Raw genomic sequence first — 15165 nt, 5'->3', positions numbered from 1 at the left:
TTTCTTAGGACGCCATCCCAGAGGCCTCGTTCTAGTAGGCGGAGCTCAAGGACTCGCGCTCGGCCGTATATAGGCGCGCTCCGAGAAAGTAGCAAGTCTTGAGGGGAAGCTCAGCCTCCGACCTGGGATCCTAGCCAAGCTCCCGACCCGGATGTCTGGGCTGGATGCTAGAGGCTCCGCCCGCTAAGGGACCCAGGCTTCCGGTCCCTGCTGTCCCAGCCAAGCGGAAGACAGACTGGGAGGGAAGATGGGGCCCTGGAGGGGGACAGCGGCTAGCTGGGCAGGGAGGGGCCGTGAGATCACTGCATTCCTAATTCATGAGCCAGCTCGCTCAAGCCGGGATGCCTGGGTTATGAACGGTCTAGGGTCAAGATGTCTGGGTCATGAGAGAGGAGAAAGCTGAGACCCCAGGGTCTCTAGGAGGGAAGCCCAGACCCCTGAGTCCCTAGGAGAGAATAGCGCTGAATGTTTGAACTCCTGGATCTTTGGAAGGAGGGGGCCAGGGGGTCCTTAGTACTAGGTTCGGTAAAGGAGAGATCTGAGAACCCAGACTCTTGGATCCAGTGGTTGCAGGGGCTAGGGACCGAAAGTTCTGGACCCGAGGGAGTTAGTGAACCCGAACACCTGTGTTAGTGTAAGGTATTTGCTTGAGACCAGGAATGGTCTGTGGAAGACCAAAGGGCCTGACTCCTGGATCTAAAACGCAAGAAGGGCTCAGACTTCTGAGTCCCATGTGTGCTTAGTCGTTAGGTCATGTCCGACTCCTTGCGACCCCATGGACGCAATCTGAGCCCGCCAGATTCATGGACTGTAGGCTCCTCTGTCCGTGGGGATTCTCCAGGCAAGAATACTGGAGGGGGTTGCCATGCCCTCCTCCAGGGAAACTTCCCAACCCAGGGATCGAACACAGGTCTCCCGCATTGCAGGCGGATTCTTTACCGGCTGAACAACAGTCCCATGGAGGAGGGAAATATGAGTTCGGATACTCTGCTCTGAGTGAGAGGAGTGTGGGCTTTTCTGTCCTAAATGAGGAGGAGGCTGTAGGGTCGGGCTCCTAGGTTCTAAATTTAGCGAGGACTTGGTATCGGGATTCGGGGATCCCTAGAATGTAGGCGGGGCAGCTCCCAACCAGTCCTGCATTTTTTTCCCTACGGCACACTCCGCGGAACTACAACTCCCTTGCTTCTGTCAGGCTGACCGCTCTTTACGTAACTTCCTTTTCCGCCGCTCTTTCCGCGCGCGTGCAGGGCACTATGGGGCCTAATCGCGGGCTACCGCAACCCCGCCCACTTCACCCCTCATCTCCTTGCTGTCCCCGCGCGGCAAAGGCGACGCGCAGACTACGCCTCCCGGCGTGCATCGCGCGCACCCTGCCCATGTGTCCCGTTGGCTGCCGGGAAAGTGAGTCCGGAGCCTTCTCACCAGCCTTCGCCGCACCGTGCTCGGTACTTGAAGTCCCGGCAAGCTCGGCGGCGCTTTAGCTCCACCCCTCCCCTCCCTCTGCTCGCGAGCCCCGCCCCAGCCCGCCCCGCCCCGCGCCGGGGCCGGAGCCGCAGCCCGAGCGGCGGGGTAAGATGGCGGCTGAGGTCCGGGCAGCGGGGCTCGGGCCTATTGGGGTGGGCGGGGCGGAGTCGGGTCGCTAGTTGTCCAGGGGTCCTCCCGGCACGCCGCAGGGCCTGGAGGGCTTGGCTGGGTGGCCTCGGGCCCGGTAGCGGTGGCAGAAGCTGGCGCCCAGAGAGGGGCCTTCTGAAGGCCCCGGGACGCGTCTGTGGTGCCGGGGGGCATCCACGGGGCGTCCCCGAGAGGACTGGGGGCGTCCACAGGGCCTGGACTGAGACTGAAGCCTGCCTTCCATCATATAGCTGCCTTGGGTCATTTCTGTGGGCACTGTTGAGCGTCTTTATGAGCTGACCGGAGGCTAGGGTCTGTTTAGAGGGTTCTGGGGCCATCTTGAGATCTTGAGATATGTCCCAGGGGTTAAAGAGATCTGCAAGAGCTGGAGAGTATCTGCAGAGCCAACTATAGCGCCTGGGCTATGTCTGTTAGCGCTGGGAAGTGTGTGCACGGGCTGACCTAAGGATGCGGCTCACCTACATGGGTAGGAGCCATTTAGGTGGGCTCTGAAGAACTGTTTCAGGACTGGGAAGTCTTTTATAGTCACCCAGAGGAGCCGGATGTACCCACTAAGGGAAGGAGACAAATCCTGAGATGTTCTCAGAGAGGCGTGGATGGGTTTCCAGCTGTCTGAGGAGTGTCTAGTCTGGGTGACAGAAGGCTTGGGGCAGTTAGAAAGACCTGGAACCATCTAGGTGGCTTTGAGTGTGACTGCAGGAGTGCAGTCTCTATGTCTGGAGCAAATTTGAATGTCTTTGGGGACCCGATAATTGCATGGAAAATAAGACAATGAAGAGATTTGGAAAGTTTGCTGGGCTGTGTTGTACTTGCCCTTTCGAAAGTAATTGAAATGCAAAATGTTGAAAAATTCTGCATGGCCCTGGGGCTACAGAGAGAGTTAAAATTAGTCCACATTGGTCTGGGAAAGTCCATAGGATCATCTAGACCCATCTATTGCAGTGCTTCTCAAACTCTTTTGACCTTGATCTACAGTGAGAAATACATTTTTCATTGAGACCCAGGGTACACTGTCATATGAATGTAGTACTCAAGTCCCATTAATAATATTTCCATTTACTTGTGCTGTATGGTGAAGAACCTTGTGTGTTCAATTTGCTTTGATGACAAGCTATTTGTGAAGCACTCAATTGCTACCAAGTTTGGGAAACTGATCTAGAGTGACCAAGCAGTGTTTGCAGAGGCTTCTCTGGTCTTAAAAGATGTAAGGAGCCCAGGGTGTGTCTGCAAAGCCTGAGGCATATCTAAATACACAAGGGAGGATCTGTATACCACAGAGGGTTTGAGGCTATGTAGGTCTGTAGTCAACACGTCTTGATTGAGCATCTCTTACCTCTTAAGACACTGCCCTACCATACAAAGTATGTGCTTCCCCCCAGAGGTGCCCGAGAGCAGCTCCAGGGTCGGGAACTGTCCGGGGGGTGGGGGTGGGGGCCTGATCAGGATGAGAGGTGTCTATTGGAGTTAGGGAAGGAGGTGCAAGCTCTTAGAGAGCTGGGAGGCGGCACAAGAGCTTTTTGAAAATCTGGGATGAGGCCAACCAGGACCGAGGTTTCTTTGTTTTGCAGGTATGCAACTAGCGGTGTGGGGGAGACCACAGTAAGGGAAACCTGGGTATTAAAGGCTAATGATAATTATTGTTACTCTGTATAGAGGGCTTGGGCTGTTAACTCTTGTGTCAGGAGGCAGTCTCCTTTCTCTTGAGAAGAGTTTCCTATTGGACCCACTTGGAGTTAAGTGGATGGAGTTGGGGGTTAGGGGTTTTGAAGCTTTCTAGGAGCTGTGGGACTGGATGCTGTTTTCAGAGTAGGAGATTTGATGGTTGCAGGGAAACGTACAGTGAAATAGTCACTTTTTCTGAAGCCCTAATCAAGCCCCGCCCCTCCCTCAATCAGTCTGAAGAGTGATCTTTCAATCTCTGCGTGTTACCTAAGAATTTCTGTGACAACGCAAAGGCTTTAGCCACACTTCCATACAAGGGGGCAGCTAGGTGATCGGAGGTTGCTTCCTGTGGTGTCTGGTGGACAGCATTCCTGAAATGCGTGTTTTCATCTTCAAGATGGCACACTGGTTTTGTAGATCATTGTATCCTAGTTCCATCTTCTGTGTTTTTTAATACATTTTGTCGGGTCCCTCACCATCGAGGAAAATCGATGCTTGAGGAAGTGGCGTGGCATTTGAGGCGCACGCGAGCACACTGGCACGTATCTCAGTTTGGGAAAGGTGGGTTTCTGAGACTTCCGGACGCAGTATTTGACATCACAACTGGCCAGAAAAAAGTCTCGGCTCCTGTGGGGTCTTAAAGTTTGGTTGTGGGGGAAGCTGTGGGAACTGGGGAGTGGGATGTGGACATATACTGGGAAGGCTGCCCTTTGACAGAGGGGGTATCTGAAAGTCAGAAAGAGTTGCCCAAGCCCCTCCAGGGTCTGCACTGGGCCTGGAGCTTAGCGCTGGCCGGGGATGAGGTGGGGGTTGGGGGAGGATGGATGCTGAAGCAGATGCAGTGCTGGAGGCCACTGAGGCCTCCACGTCCATCGTCTCCTTCCGCCACCTGACACCACCATGCGCTGCCCACTGGCCTCCACTCCAGACTCTGCCCCGCTCCCCCACCAGGTGACCATGGAGGAAGAAGATGAGTCTCGAGGGAAGACGGAAGAGTCAGGCGAGGATCGGGGCGACGGTCCGCCAGACAGAGACCCTACGCTTTCTCCTCCTGCTTTTATCCTGGTGAGGCTGTCAGACGCCTGGGGCCGAGGGAGGGAGGGGCGGGGAGCCCAGATTCCTGGGCCCTGACTCCTGGACCCCCGGAGGACGCGGGTTGGGGGCCAGGACTCTTGGCCTGTCTGTAGGGTTTGAGTCTGGTTGTAGAGGTGTCTGGAATGGCTGTCTCCTAGCAGCAGAGCTTGTGACCTTTGGCATGCATCTCTGACTCATCTTTGTTTCCACCCTCTTCCCTCTCACCTTGCCTTCAGCGGGCCATTCAGCAGGCTGTGGGGAGTTCCCTGCAGGGGGATCTGCCAAATGATAAAGGTATGATGGTGTCTGGTTCCTCCGAGACTCCTGCCCCATCTCTGTGTTCTTCCTCCTGCTCTCATTCATACATGATTTCCCCGGGTCTCCCAGGTGCCCCCGCTGGTGCTGGCACAGGGAGCCCCAGATGGGTTGGCCTCCGTGGCTGCCTTGGAGGGGCTCACAGTCTGGTGGAGGGGAGACATAGTCCCATCACAGAGGTAACCCAAGGCAGCCCAGCTAGGGTAGTGTGGGGAGAGATGGAGTCCAGGAAGGCTTCTGCGAGGAAGTGACAGGTGACCTTGGTCTCTAAGGCCGTAGGAGCACTGTCTGGTCAAGAGGAAAGCCTGAGAGGCAGCAGGTACACGACCCAGAGGCCGCTGGACTGAGTTATGGGTCTTTGGGGCTGGCGGGCAGAGGGTGTTGGCAGGAGAGCCCAGTGAAGACTGGGTTACAGCAAAGCTCAGAGGCCAGGCTGACCTATCTGGACTTTATCCCAAAGATGGCTGGGGGCACAAATCGGGTGAGAGAGTTGGGGCCTCTGAAAAGTGTTGGTGGGACCCGGCTTGGGAGATGGTGGGATGGAGGCCAGGAAAGTAGGCAGATGTTCTCGGTTCCCTTGTCAAGAGCGAGGCGGTCTCTTTCTTCTCTGCTGTGTAAGGTCTCTGCCTCTAGTCCCCTGTCTCTAGTCCCCCATTCAATGTCTCTCCAGATGGCTCTCGGTGTCATGGCCTTCGATGGAGGCGCTGCCGGAGCCCACGATCGGAGCCCCGTTCCCAGGAATCCGGGGGGACTGACACGGCTACAGTAAGTAAGAAGACAGGGCTAGGTACCTGGATTCCTGGGGCTGGGGCAGGAAGGTCACTGGGGCCTGGACCCCAGAGATGGGGCTGGGGGACCCAGTCTCCTGGATCTGGGGTGGTGATCAGGGGCAGTGTGGAAGAGTCTGAGGGCCTGGTCCCTTGGGTCCTAGAGGCAGTCACGTTGAGGGAATTGGTTGGATCCTTGTGTTTTTTTAGCGTCTCAGGAGTCTGGGTTACTGAGAGGTTGGGGCCTGGGGAAATGGGATGTGTGGTCCTCACATGAGCAGGGACAGGGTGGAGCCCCTCCTGGCCTATTCCAGGTGTTGGACATGGCTGCCGACGGCCTCCTTGCGGGGCTGGTGAGCATCCTGGATCCCCCAGACACCTGGGTTCCTAGCCACATGGACCTGCGTCCTGGCGAGTGAGTATCTGGGCTGCTGGACTGGGAGAGGCCCTGGCGTGGGGGTCGGACACACCTCTGAGGCTCCCTCCTCCCTGTCTTGCAGAAGCGAGGACATGCTGGAGCTGGTGGCCGAGGTCCGAATTGGGGACAGGGATCCAGTCCCTCTGCCGGTACCCAGCCTGCTGCCTCGTCTCAGGGCCTGGAGGACAGGCAAAACGGGTATGTGGGGCCAGGGCCGCCCTGGCAGGGGTCAATCGAGGCCTTAGCTGTCGCTGGTAGCAGTGGTAGTGCTGTTGGTGTCATTTAGACAAAACCTGTACCTTAATGTCTTTCCTGCTAGACTTCAGGAAAGGCTGTAAGCACGCACGTTCGATGTAAGTAAAGCTGAAACTGACATGAGAGCTAGTGCCTGGGAGCAGTGAGCGCGTGTCCAGGGCTCTGTGTATCAGTGTAGCTGTGTTAGGAATTCAGCTTTCTGGGATGGGGGCTTCTCAGGAGCGCTGACTCCAGGGGGAGAAAAGTCTGAAAGAGGGAAGGTTCTTCCTCGAGGTGGCACCAGCAGTTGCTTCATGGTGGTCCTGGGTCTGGGGCCTTCTCTGTGTAAAGCTGGAGTTTTTCTCTTCCAAGGTGGGCACCTGTCTGAGGGAGTGTCTGCTCCCAGCCCCACACACAGTGCGGGCTGAACTCCTGAGCACTGTAGAGCAGAGGGTGTCCCAGCTCTGGGCGTCTGAATCACCACAGAGGATTCGTTAATCCATGAGTGGCCTGGCCCAGGGATGTGTGTGTATGTGTGTGTGTGTGTGCTCAGTCACTTCAGTCGTGTCTGACCCTCTGGAATCCTATAAACTGCAGCCCGCCAGGCTCCTCTGTCCATGGGATTCTCCAGGCAAGAATCCTAGAGTGGGTTGTCATGCCCTCTTCCAGGGGACCTTCCCCACCCAGGGGTCAAACCCACGTCTCCAGAGTCTCCCGCATTGCAGGTGGACTCTGACTAATTCCCCGGTTTTGCTGCTGCTGGTCACTGGGGCGCTGATGAGAACCCTGGGTTTAGTCTTCCCTTCTGCGTATCCATACGTATCGGGAGCGGTGGGGAGGAGAGGAAGGTAGGGCACTGGGTCAGCTGTGAGCAGCTGTTCTGCCAGAGGCTCGCACATCCTGTGAAGCAGGTCAGGTTTTATCTCTTTTTTCCCTCACATATGCAGGATGACTTCCTTATCCACTAGACTCAGCGAACATGGTGCTGGGGGCCCATCAGACTCTTGGAGGCCCTCAGGGGTCTTTTCTTTTCTTTTATTATTTTAAAAAGTTTATTCATTCAGGCCTCACCACTCGGCCTGCGGGCTGTCAGTTCCCCAGCCGAGGGTTGAGTCCCAGGCCTGGACAGTGAAAGCCCCGAATCCTCAGGCCTGGGTCACCAGTGGCCACCCTCTTCCTTTAGAATCGGGAGCCATAGGGGGTAAGTAAACAAGTGGGCGGACACTGTTACCTATTTACTTATTTACAGTCAGACGTGATTTACTAAAACAGATGGTGGGCGGGATTTGGCCCCTGGGCCAAAGTGATATCCATAGGTGGGTCTGGAATAGCTGTCTTCAGTAGGATCGTGAGGTTATGATCTGTTGTCTTTTTTTTTTTTTTTTTTTATGGTTTATTTATTTTTGCTGTGCTGGGTCTTCATCACTGCACTCGGGGAGCGGGGCTACTTTCTAGTGGTGCTGCGTGGCCTTCTCGTTGCGGTGGCTTCTCTTGTTGCGGAGCACGGGTTTAGTAGTTGTGACACATGCTCTTAGTTGCCCCATGGCATGCATCAAACCCCTGTCCCCTGCATTGGCAGGCAGATTCTTATCCACCGGATCACCATCGAAGCCCATGGGCTTGTTTTTCTTAGGTGTTTTTTGGTCTTTATTTGGAATGTGTTAAGAATGCAAGAAAAAGAAAAGAAACTCACCTGTAGTCCTATTTTGCAAAAACAAAAACAAAACAGAACTGTAAAGAAGCAGATGTTTTGCTTTGCTTCAATCTGCAGGCTTGGTTTTTGCCTGAGGTGGTTGTAATAACAGCCAGGGTTGTCAGAGCTCCTGGCCAGAGAGTCCTTGAAAGCAGAGATTTTTATCTCTGTGTGCCGTTGTACTCTCAGTACCCCAAACTGCTCCTAATCAGTGATCAGAAAAAAGTGCTGAATGAATGAGTAGACTCCCATTTCATAGATGAGGAAACTGAGGCAGACAGGGGTTGAGTCGCTTGCCTGTGGGCAGGTTGAGGTTGAGGGCTGGGGCCTGGGGTCCAGGTGGAAAGAGGCCCCTGGTGCTACGATCTCAGCCCTGGGCTTCTCCAGCGCTGTCCGCATGACCCTGCCGAGGTCCACGTGACCCTGCTGAGGTCCCTGCTGGTGCAGGAGCCTGGCTGTTACGTGTGGTTGAGAGAGTGGCCTCTGAACTCTGATGTGTGTGTCTGAACCCTGGCCCCGTCACCTTGCCTGGGGGCAGCCCTGGTCACTTGGCTCTACATGTGTATGACTTGTGGTGTGGAGGCCATGAAGTGCTTCAAAAGCAAGATCTTGGGAGGGCAGAGGAAATAAGGGAGGAAAGCCCGCTGCCTGGCCGGGTCATTGATGTCTGAGTCCTGAGCAGATACTGCCCCGGGGATGGGGCTCATCAGACGGCCGGGGGCACACGGGGACTCAGCCTGTCGGGGCTTACCGGCTCTGCCACTTCGCACCTTCTCAGGCTCCTGATAGGCCTTCTGTACAAAGGGATGGATTCCCACAAGAGGGGCTTGACCCTGCAGGTGGCGCTAGGTTGGAACCTGGCTCTCCAGTCCCGGCACATGCCTCCTGTGGGAATGTCAGTTCTCTTGTTGGTCAGGGCGGTCTTGGGTTGCCGGCCTGCTTGCCTCTCAGGATATCAGAGGGCAGCCTCCAGGGGTCACTTGTACCGCGCTGACTGCGCCCTCAGGGGAGATCCTGCTGCTCTGGGTCACAGTACCTACGGCATGGAGCTGTTAGGAGCGTCCTCCGTGTTGACTGCATGAAGCACTGGGCGCAGTGCCTGCTGGAGCAGTGAGGGCTGAGTGAGGGGGCCCAGCGGACGGGGTGCTGCCCGCCTGCAGGCCCCTTGCCACACCGGGACAGGCCCCTGACCCCTGCTGTCTCCGCTCTTCCTTTGCAGTTTCTCCGCAGTCTCACTCTTCTCGACCCACCTGTGCCCGCCACCTCCTCACCTTGGGCACTGGAGACGGGGGCCCTGCCCCTCCCCCTGCCCCCTCCTCTGCATCCTCCTCCCCTTCCCCTTCGCCCTCCTCATCCTCCCCTTCCCCGCCTCCCCCTCCACCACCCCCAGCGCCCCCAGCTCCTCCTGCACCCCGGTTTGATATCTATGACCCCTTCCACCCCACCGACGAGGCCTATTCCCCACCGCCTGCTCCGGAGCAGAAGTACGACCCCTTCGAGCCCACAGGCTCCAACCCCAGCTCATCAGCCGGGACCCCTTCACCTGAGGAGGAGGAAGAGGAAGAAGAGGAAGAAGAGGAGGAGGGCCTGTCACAGAGCATCAGCCGCATCTCTGAGACCCTGGCCGGCATCTACGACGACAACAGCCTGAGCCAGGACTTCCCAGGTGACGAGAGCCCGGGCCCCGACCCCCAGCCCTTGCAGCCGACTCCAGCCCCTGGCACACCGCCCCAGGCCGACTCCACCAGGGCCGACGGAGCCACCCGCCGGCGTGTCTTTGTAGTGGGGACCGAGGCGGAGGCCTGTCGGGAAGGCAAGGTCTCCGTAGAGGTGGTGACAGCTGGCGGAGCTGCCCTCCCGCCCCCTCTGCTGCCTCCGGGCGACTCGGAGATTGAGGAGGGCGAGATCGTCCAGCCCGAGGAGGAGCCCAGAATGGCGGTTTCCCTCTTCCGCGCCGGCGGCCGGGCAGCGCGGCCCCCACCCGTGGCCCCCTCTGCGGCCCAGCCCCCGCCCCCGCCGCCCGCACCCCGGGCCCCCGAGGGGGACGACTTCTTGTCTCTGCACGCGGAGTCCGACGGCGAGGGCGCCCTGCAGGTGGACCTGGGGGAGCCGGCCCCCGCGCCGCCAGCCGCCGACACGCGCTGGGGCGGCCTGGACCTGCGGCGCAAGATCCTGACCCAGCGGCGCGAGCGTTACCGGCAGCGATCGCCCTCTCCGGCCGTGGCCCCCGCCCCCGCCGCCCCCACCGGCCCGCCCACCCGCAAGAAGTCGAGGCGGGAACGCAAGCGGAGCGGCGGCGAGGCCAAGGAGGCCGCCTCTTCCTCCTCCGGAGCGCAGCCCGCCCCGCCGGCCCCGGCCTCCCCCTGGGACTCCAAGAAGCACCGCTCGCGGGACCGCAAGCCGGGCTCCCACGCCTCATCGTCCACCCGCCGCCGCTCGCGGTCCCGTTCCACCCGCCACCGCTCGCGGAGCACCGACCGGCGCCGCGGGGGCAGCCGCCGGTCACGGTCCCGGGAGAAAAGGCGGCGGCGGAGGCGCTCGAACTCACCGCCTCCGGCCACCTCATCTTCCTCGTCCTCCCGCCGCGAGCGGCACCGTGGCAAGCACCGCGATGGCGGTGGCAGCAAGAAGAAGAAGAAGCGGTCGCGGTCTCGGGGCGAGAAGCGTTCCGGGGACAGCGAGAAGGGCCCTCCCCCGGCCCAGCCGCCCTCCGGCTCCACCTCCCTGGGCAGTGACCGGGACAGCCGCCGGCGGGGGGCCGTTCCGCCCTCCATCCAGGACCTCACGGACCACGACCTCTTCGCCATCAAGCGGACCATCACCGTGGGCCGGCCGGATAAGTCTGACCCCCGAGGCCCCTCCCCGGCCCCGGCCTCATCCCCCAAGCGGGAGGTCCTGTACGACTCGGAGGGGCTGAGCGCCGAGGAGCGGGGCGGCAAGAACAGCGAGAAGGACCGGCGGCGCTCCGGGGCTGCCTCCTCCTCCTCCTCCTCCCGGGAGAAGGGATCGCGGCGGAAGGCGCTGGACGGGGGGGACCGGGAGAGGGACAGAGACAGGGACAGGGACAGGTCGTCCAAGAAGACCCGGCCCCCCAAGGAGTTGGCACCCTCTTCGGGGCCCCCGCCAAAGCCTCCAGTCAGCAGCGGCTCGGGCTCCTCGTCCTCCTCGTCCTCGTCGTCTTCCCGGAAGGTGAAGCTGCAGTCCAAGGTGGCGGTGCTGATCCGCGAGGGCGTCAGCAGTACCACGCCGGCCAGGGAGGCCTCCTCTGCCGGCCTGGGCTCCATCGGAGTCAAGTTCAGCCGCGACCGGGAGAGCCGCTCCCCCTTCCTCAAGCCAGACGAGCGGGCCCCTGCGGAGGTGGCCAAAGCAGCTCAGGGCAGCACCAAGCCCAAAAAGACCAAGGTCAAGGCCAAGGCTGGGGCCAAGAAAACCAAGGGGACCAAGGGAAAGACCAAGCCATCCAAGACCAGGAAAAAGATCCGCAGCGGGGGCAGCAGTGGCCCGGTGACGCTGAAGAAGTCCAAGGCGGATAGCTGCAGCCAGGCCGCGGGAGCCAAGGGGGCCGAGGAGACCTCCTGGTCCGGGGAAGAGCGGGCAGCCAAGGCCCCCAGCACCCCACCCCCCAAGGTGGCCCCTCCACCCCCTGCACTGACGCCCGACTCGCAGACTGTGGACAGCAGCTGCAAGACACCTGAGGTCTCCTTCCTGCCAGAAGAGGCCGCTGAGGAGGCTGGGGTCCGGGTTGGGGCAGAGGAGGAGGAGGAGGAGGAAGAGGAGGAGGAGGAGGAGGAGGAGGAGGAGCAGCAGCCGGCCACCACCACAGCCACCAGCACGGCGGCAGCCGCGCCGAGTGCTGCCCCGAGTGCAGGGTCCACAGCTGGTGACTCGGGGGCGGAGGACGGGCCCGCTCCCCGCGGCTCCCAGCTGCCCACCCTGCCCCCGCCCATGCCCTGGAACCTGCCCGCGGGCGTGGACTGCACTACCAGCGGCGTCCTGGCCTGTGAGTGTCCCCCGGGGACCTAGGGCAGGTGGGGGCAGACAGACGGGATCCAGGAGGAGAAGGTCATTTGGGGATGAGCTTGGAGGCAGCGGTGGAGACACCTTGGAAGGACTGGGTGTATAATGACCAGGACCGGGAGGGCCTCAGGTGGGCGAGGGCCTCAGGTGGGCGAGGGCCAGTCAACATCTGTCCAGAAGACTCCATGACATCTGGGTGTGCTGGAAGAGAGCAGCAGGGTCACAGGGGCAGCAGGCAGCTGGGCCACTCCAACACAGCCGGGAAGGGTGGGCTGTGTCCTGGGGTCTGCGTAGAGGCAGCCTGGAATAGGCTTGGTGGAGGAAGAATGGAGAGAGCAGGGTCCCTTAGGGGATGCCAGGAGTCTGCTACACTGCAGACGTGGGGAACGGCCACGGGGGCTGGGGACCAGCCCCACGCCCACACACCTGAAGTCCTGAGAACACACAGGCTGTGGGTGGGCCCTCTCAGTGCCTGAGGCCCCCTCCTCCTGGTTGGTCCTGAGCGGAGACCTGCAGCCAGGGTGGGAGCGAGGGGGCAGCAGTGGTTGGGGGAGGCTTACCCTCTCCTCTCGCATCAACTCCCGATCCCCACCTCCTGCAGTGACTGCACTTCTCTTCAAGATGGAAGAAGCCAATCTGGCGAGCCGAGCAAAGGCCCAGGAGCTGATCCAGGCCACCAACCAGGTGGGCTTCCTGGGGAGGAGTCCCCGCTGCCCCCTTTCCTGTCCCCTGCTTCGGGTTAGGAGAGGACTACAGCTCCTGGCAGGCTCTGGAGCAGGGTATCGGCCAGAAGAGGAGCCTGTCGCCTCTGGGACTGTTGGGAAATCAGGGTGGGAACGGGTACTGGTTCCGTCATCCCCTCCTGCTTATCCTCCAACCTTTCCCCACAGATCCTCAGCCACAGGAAGCCACCCTCAAGTCTGGGGGTGACCCCAGCTCCTGTGCCCACCTCCCTGGGTCTGCCCCCTGGCCCCTCCAGCTACCTGCTGCCTGGCAGCCTCCCCCTGGGAGGCTGCGGCTCCACCCCTCCCACCCCCACTGGGCTGGCTGCAGCGTCTGACAAGAGAGAGGGCAGCAGCAGCTCCGAGGGACGTGGGGACACAGACAAGGTGAACTGGGCTTGGGAGAGGTGGGTTGATGGTGACGGTTCTGCTGAGATTACAGATAGATACTGAGATGCAGGGGCTTGAGGAGAGCTGTGGACTGATGCCCGCAGATGAGGACTTAGATAAAAGGGAAGTCATTCAATTGTAAGGAAGGAAACTTGTCCTTGATTAGACGAGTGGGTGGGAAAAGAGTGCTAGGCAGGTTTTTTAAGAGTTTCATATAGTGGTGGGGATAGAGAGAGATGGACATGAACACACACTGATATTTATATGTATACCCACTGCAGTCTACCCCTTGGTTACCTGTCTCCCTTTCTCTGACCCCAGTCTTTTTGTGTAAGCGGGGCACGGGGTGGTATACAAATGAAAAATCAAGCATCTCTTGCTGGACGGAGGGAGGAAGAAAGGATACAGGGCAAGCAGGGGTTTTTTCTGCTCCTCTAGCTTGTGTGCCTTTTTTTGGGTCTGGATGCTGGTCACTATTGTCTTGTCACCAGATGATGGCGCTGTTCACCCTTTCTGCAGCCCACGTACGGTGCCAGAAGGCTGGCAGAACAAACTCTTGTATTATAAACCCCGTATAAACGGAGATGGGCCACAGCTTTGATGGACACTTGTCTGTGGCCGGTGCCATGGGCTGCAGGACAGGAACAGTATGGGCTCTGTGACGAGCAGCAGGTCCCTGTGCCGCCGGCGAGGCTGCCCTGTATGTTCCCTGCCGTTGTTGTCTCGGCACATCTAGACAGAGGTGGGCCACACCCCCTTTCTCTTGGCCGCATGTCTAGAACCCACTCCTGTGGGGCTAGGGAGGCCTGAGGAGATGCCCTGGGGTGGCCATGCCTCCCCCAGCAGCTTGCCCGACAGCTGGCATTCTTGTCTCCGGGGAGATGCTGACCCTGAAGTGTGGGGTGTCCTGCCCTCCCGGGCCTTGGTTTTGCTGCTCCCATCTCTCTGAGGCAGCAGGGAGCAGCCGCCTGGCTCAGGTCTGTCTCCCTAATAGACTAAAGGGCAGCGGACACGTGGATCCTGGTCAGGGATGCCTGGGCCAGCCCAGGGTCCAGCCTGGAGGAAATGCTGGTGACACTGAGGCCCAGGCCTGGCTGGCGGGGGTGACCACAGCAAGGGCAGACCCTCAGCAGGACTTCACCTCCAGGAGTGCCCGGGTGGTCAGGAAGTCTGAACCTGCAGGCCGGTGAGCGAGGCAGGGTTCTGCAGAAACTCACCCGGCCTCTGCTGTCCCTCTTCCCACCCTGTCACCACCTCCCAGTATCTGAAGAAGCTGCACACACAGGAGCGGGCGGTGGAGGAGGTGAAGCTGGCCATCAAGCCGTATTATCAGAAAAAGGACATCACCAAGGAGGAGTACAAGGACATCCTGAGGAAGGCCGTCCACAAGGTGGGGCCCGAGGAGACAGATGCGCGGGGGTGGGCAGAGGGGAGACAGCGTGGTGGACGTGAGCGGACAGGCAGACAGGGATGGTGGGTCAGTCTGGAAGGTGAGAGGGAGATAGGATTTCCTCCAGCCGGCATCAGCGGGGCAGGTTCAGACGGCCTGGACCTGAGGGTGGGCCTCCCACCCTGGGGCCCTGGGGGCTGGTGGTGACTGCGGCTGCCCCTTGCCCCCCAGATCTGCCACAGCAAAAGTGGGGAGATCAACCCCGTGAAGGTGAGCAACCTGGTGCGCGCCTACGTCCAACGCTACCGCTACTTCCGCAAGCATGGCCGCAAGCCAGGGGACCCTCCGGGGCCCCCGCGGCCACCCAAGGAGCCAGGACCCCCTGACAAAGGCGGCCCGGGCCTGCCCTTGCCCCCTCTCTGAGATTCTCGGCCCCGCCCCTTTCTTCCTTCGCTGCCTCTCTGGAATTCTGGACGTATTTATGGCTCCATCTCCCCGTTTCCCTCCCCCGTCAGTGGGATGATTGGGGGAGGGCTGCTGCGGGAAAGAGGAGAGCCCCTGCCCCGTCTCACGCCCATCTCCCTTGCCCCAGAGCCTGTGCCCCGCGCCCAGACCCTTTGTTCGTGCCCCTCCCTCAGTTTCATTAAAGGTTTCATGAAATGTTATCCCTGAGCCCCATGATTTTTAGCCCTTCTCAGAGTCCAGTTTGGGAAGTGTTGGGGAGGAGACTTGGCCCAAGTGAGGGGGTGGTTAGCGGGGAGGATAGACAGTGTGACTTGGGGAAAGTGCAGCCGTCCCACCGGGCCTCACTCTTCGTGTATAAAGTGGGGGCTGTGAGGATTAGGAAAGAC

At 59.9% G+C, this 15165-nt stretch overlaps 1 protein-coding gene across 3 annotated transcripts; it reads left to right on the top strand.

Moving 5' to 3' along the window:
* The first annotated feature begins 1421 nt into the window (after positions 1-1421).
* Positions 1422-14979, top strand: SCAF1 (SR-related CTD associated factor 1). 3 transcript variants are annotated; one of them, XM_070387327.1, is made up of 11 exons: positions 1422-1569; positions 4246-4359; positions 4605-4662; positions 5354-5448; positions 5765-5865; positions 5951-6066; positions 9015-11795; positions 12414-12496; positions 12703-12921; positions 14186-14314; positions 14546-14979. In XM_070387327.1, the coding sequence occupies exons 2-11, from the start codon at positions 4252-4254 to the stop codon at positions 14735-14737; spliced, it is 3882 nt and encodes a 1293-aa protein (XP_070243428.1). In that variant the 5' UTR covers positions 1422-1569; positions 4246-4251; the 3' UTR covers positions 14738-14979. The 3 variants fall into 3 exon arrangements, with proteins under 3 accessions (XP_070243428.1, XP_070243427.1, XP_070243429.1); XM_070387326.1 differs by lacking the exon at positions 1422-1569 and adding an exon at positions 1575-1586; XM_070387328.1 differs by lacking the exon at positions 1422-1569 and adding an exon at positions 1641-3855.
* The last annotated feature ends 186 nt before the right edge of the window (positions 14980-15165 follow it).

Source organism: Bos mutus, chromosome 18 (assembly GCF_027580195.1).
Source record: "Bos mutus isolate GX-2022 chromosome 18, NWIPB_WYAK_1.1, whole genome shotgun sequence".
Lineage (NCBI taxonomy): Eukaryota > Metazoa > Chordata > Mammalia > Artiodactyla > Bovidae > Bos > Bos mutus.
The sequence above is the reverse complement of the archived record's forward strand: the minus strand, read 5'-3'. Positions and strand labels throughout refer to the sequence as shown.

Excerpts from the sequence above, each read along its gene's own strand:
- SCAF1 (XM_070387326.1), top strand. Across the intron at positions 4,663-5,353 it reads GGATCTGCCAAATGATAAAG|ATGGCTCTCGGTGTCATGGC; the intron begins GTATGATGGTGT and ends ATGTCTCTCCAG. Across the intron at positions 6,067-9,014 it reads CTGGAGGACAGGCAAAACGG|TTTCTCCGCAGTCTCACTCT; the intron begins GTATGTGGGGCC and ends CTTCCTTTGCAG.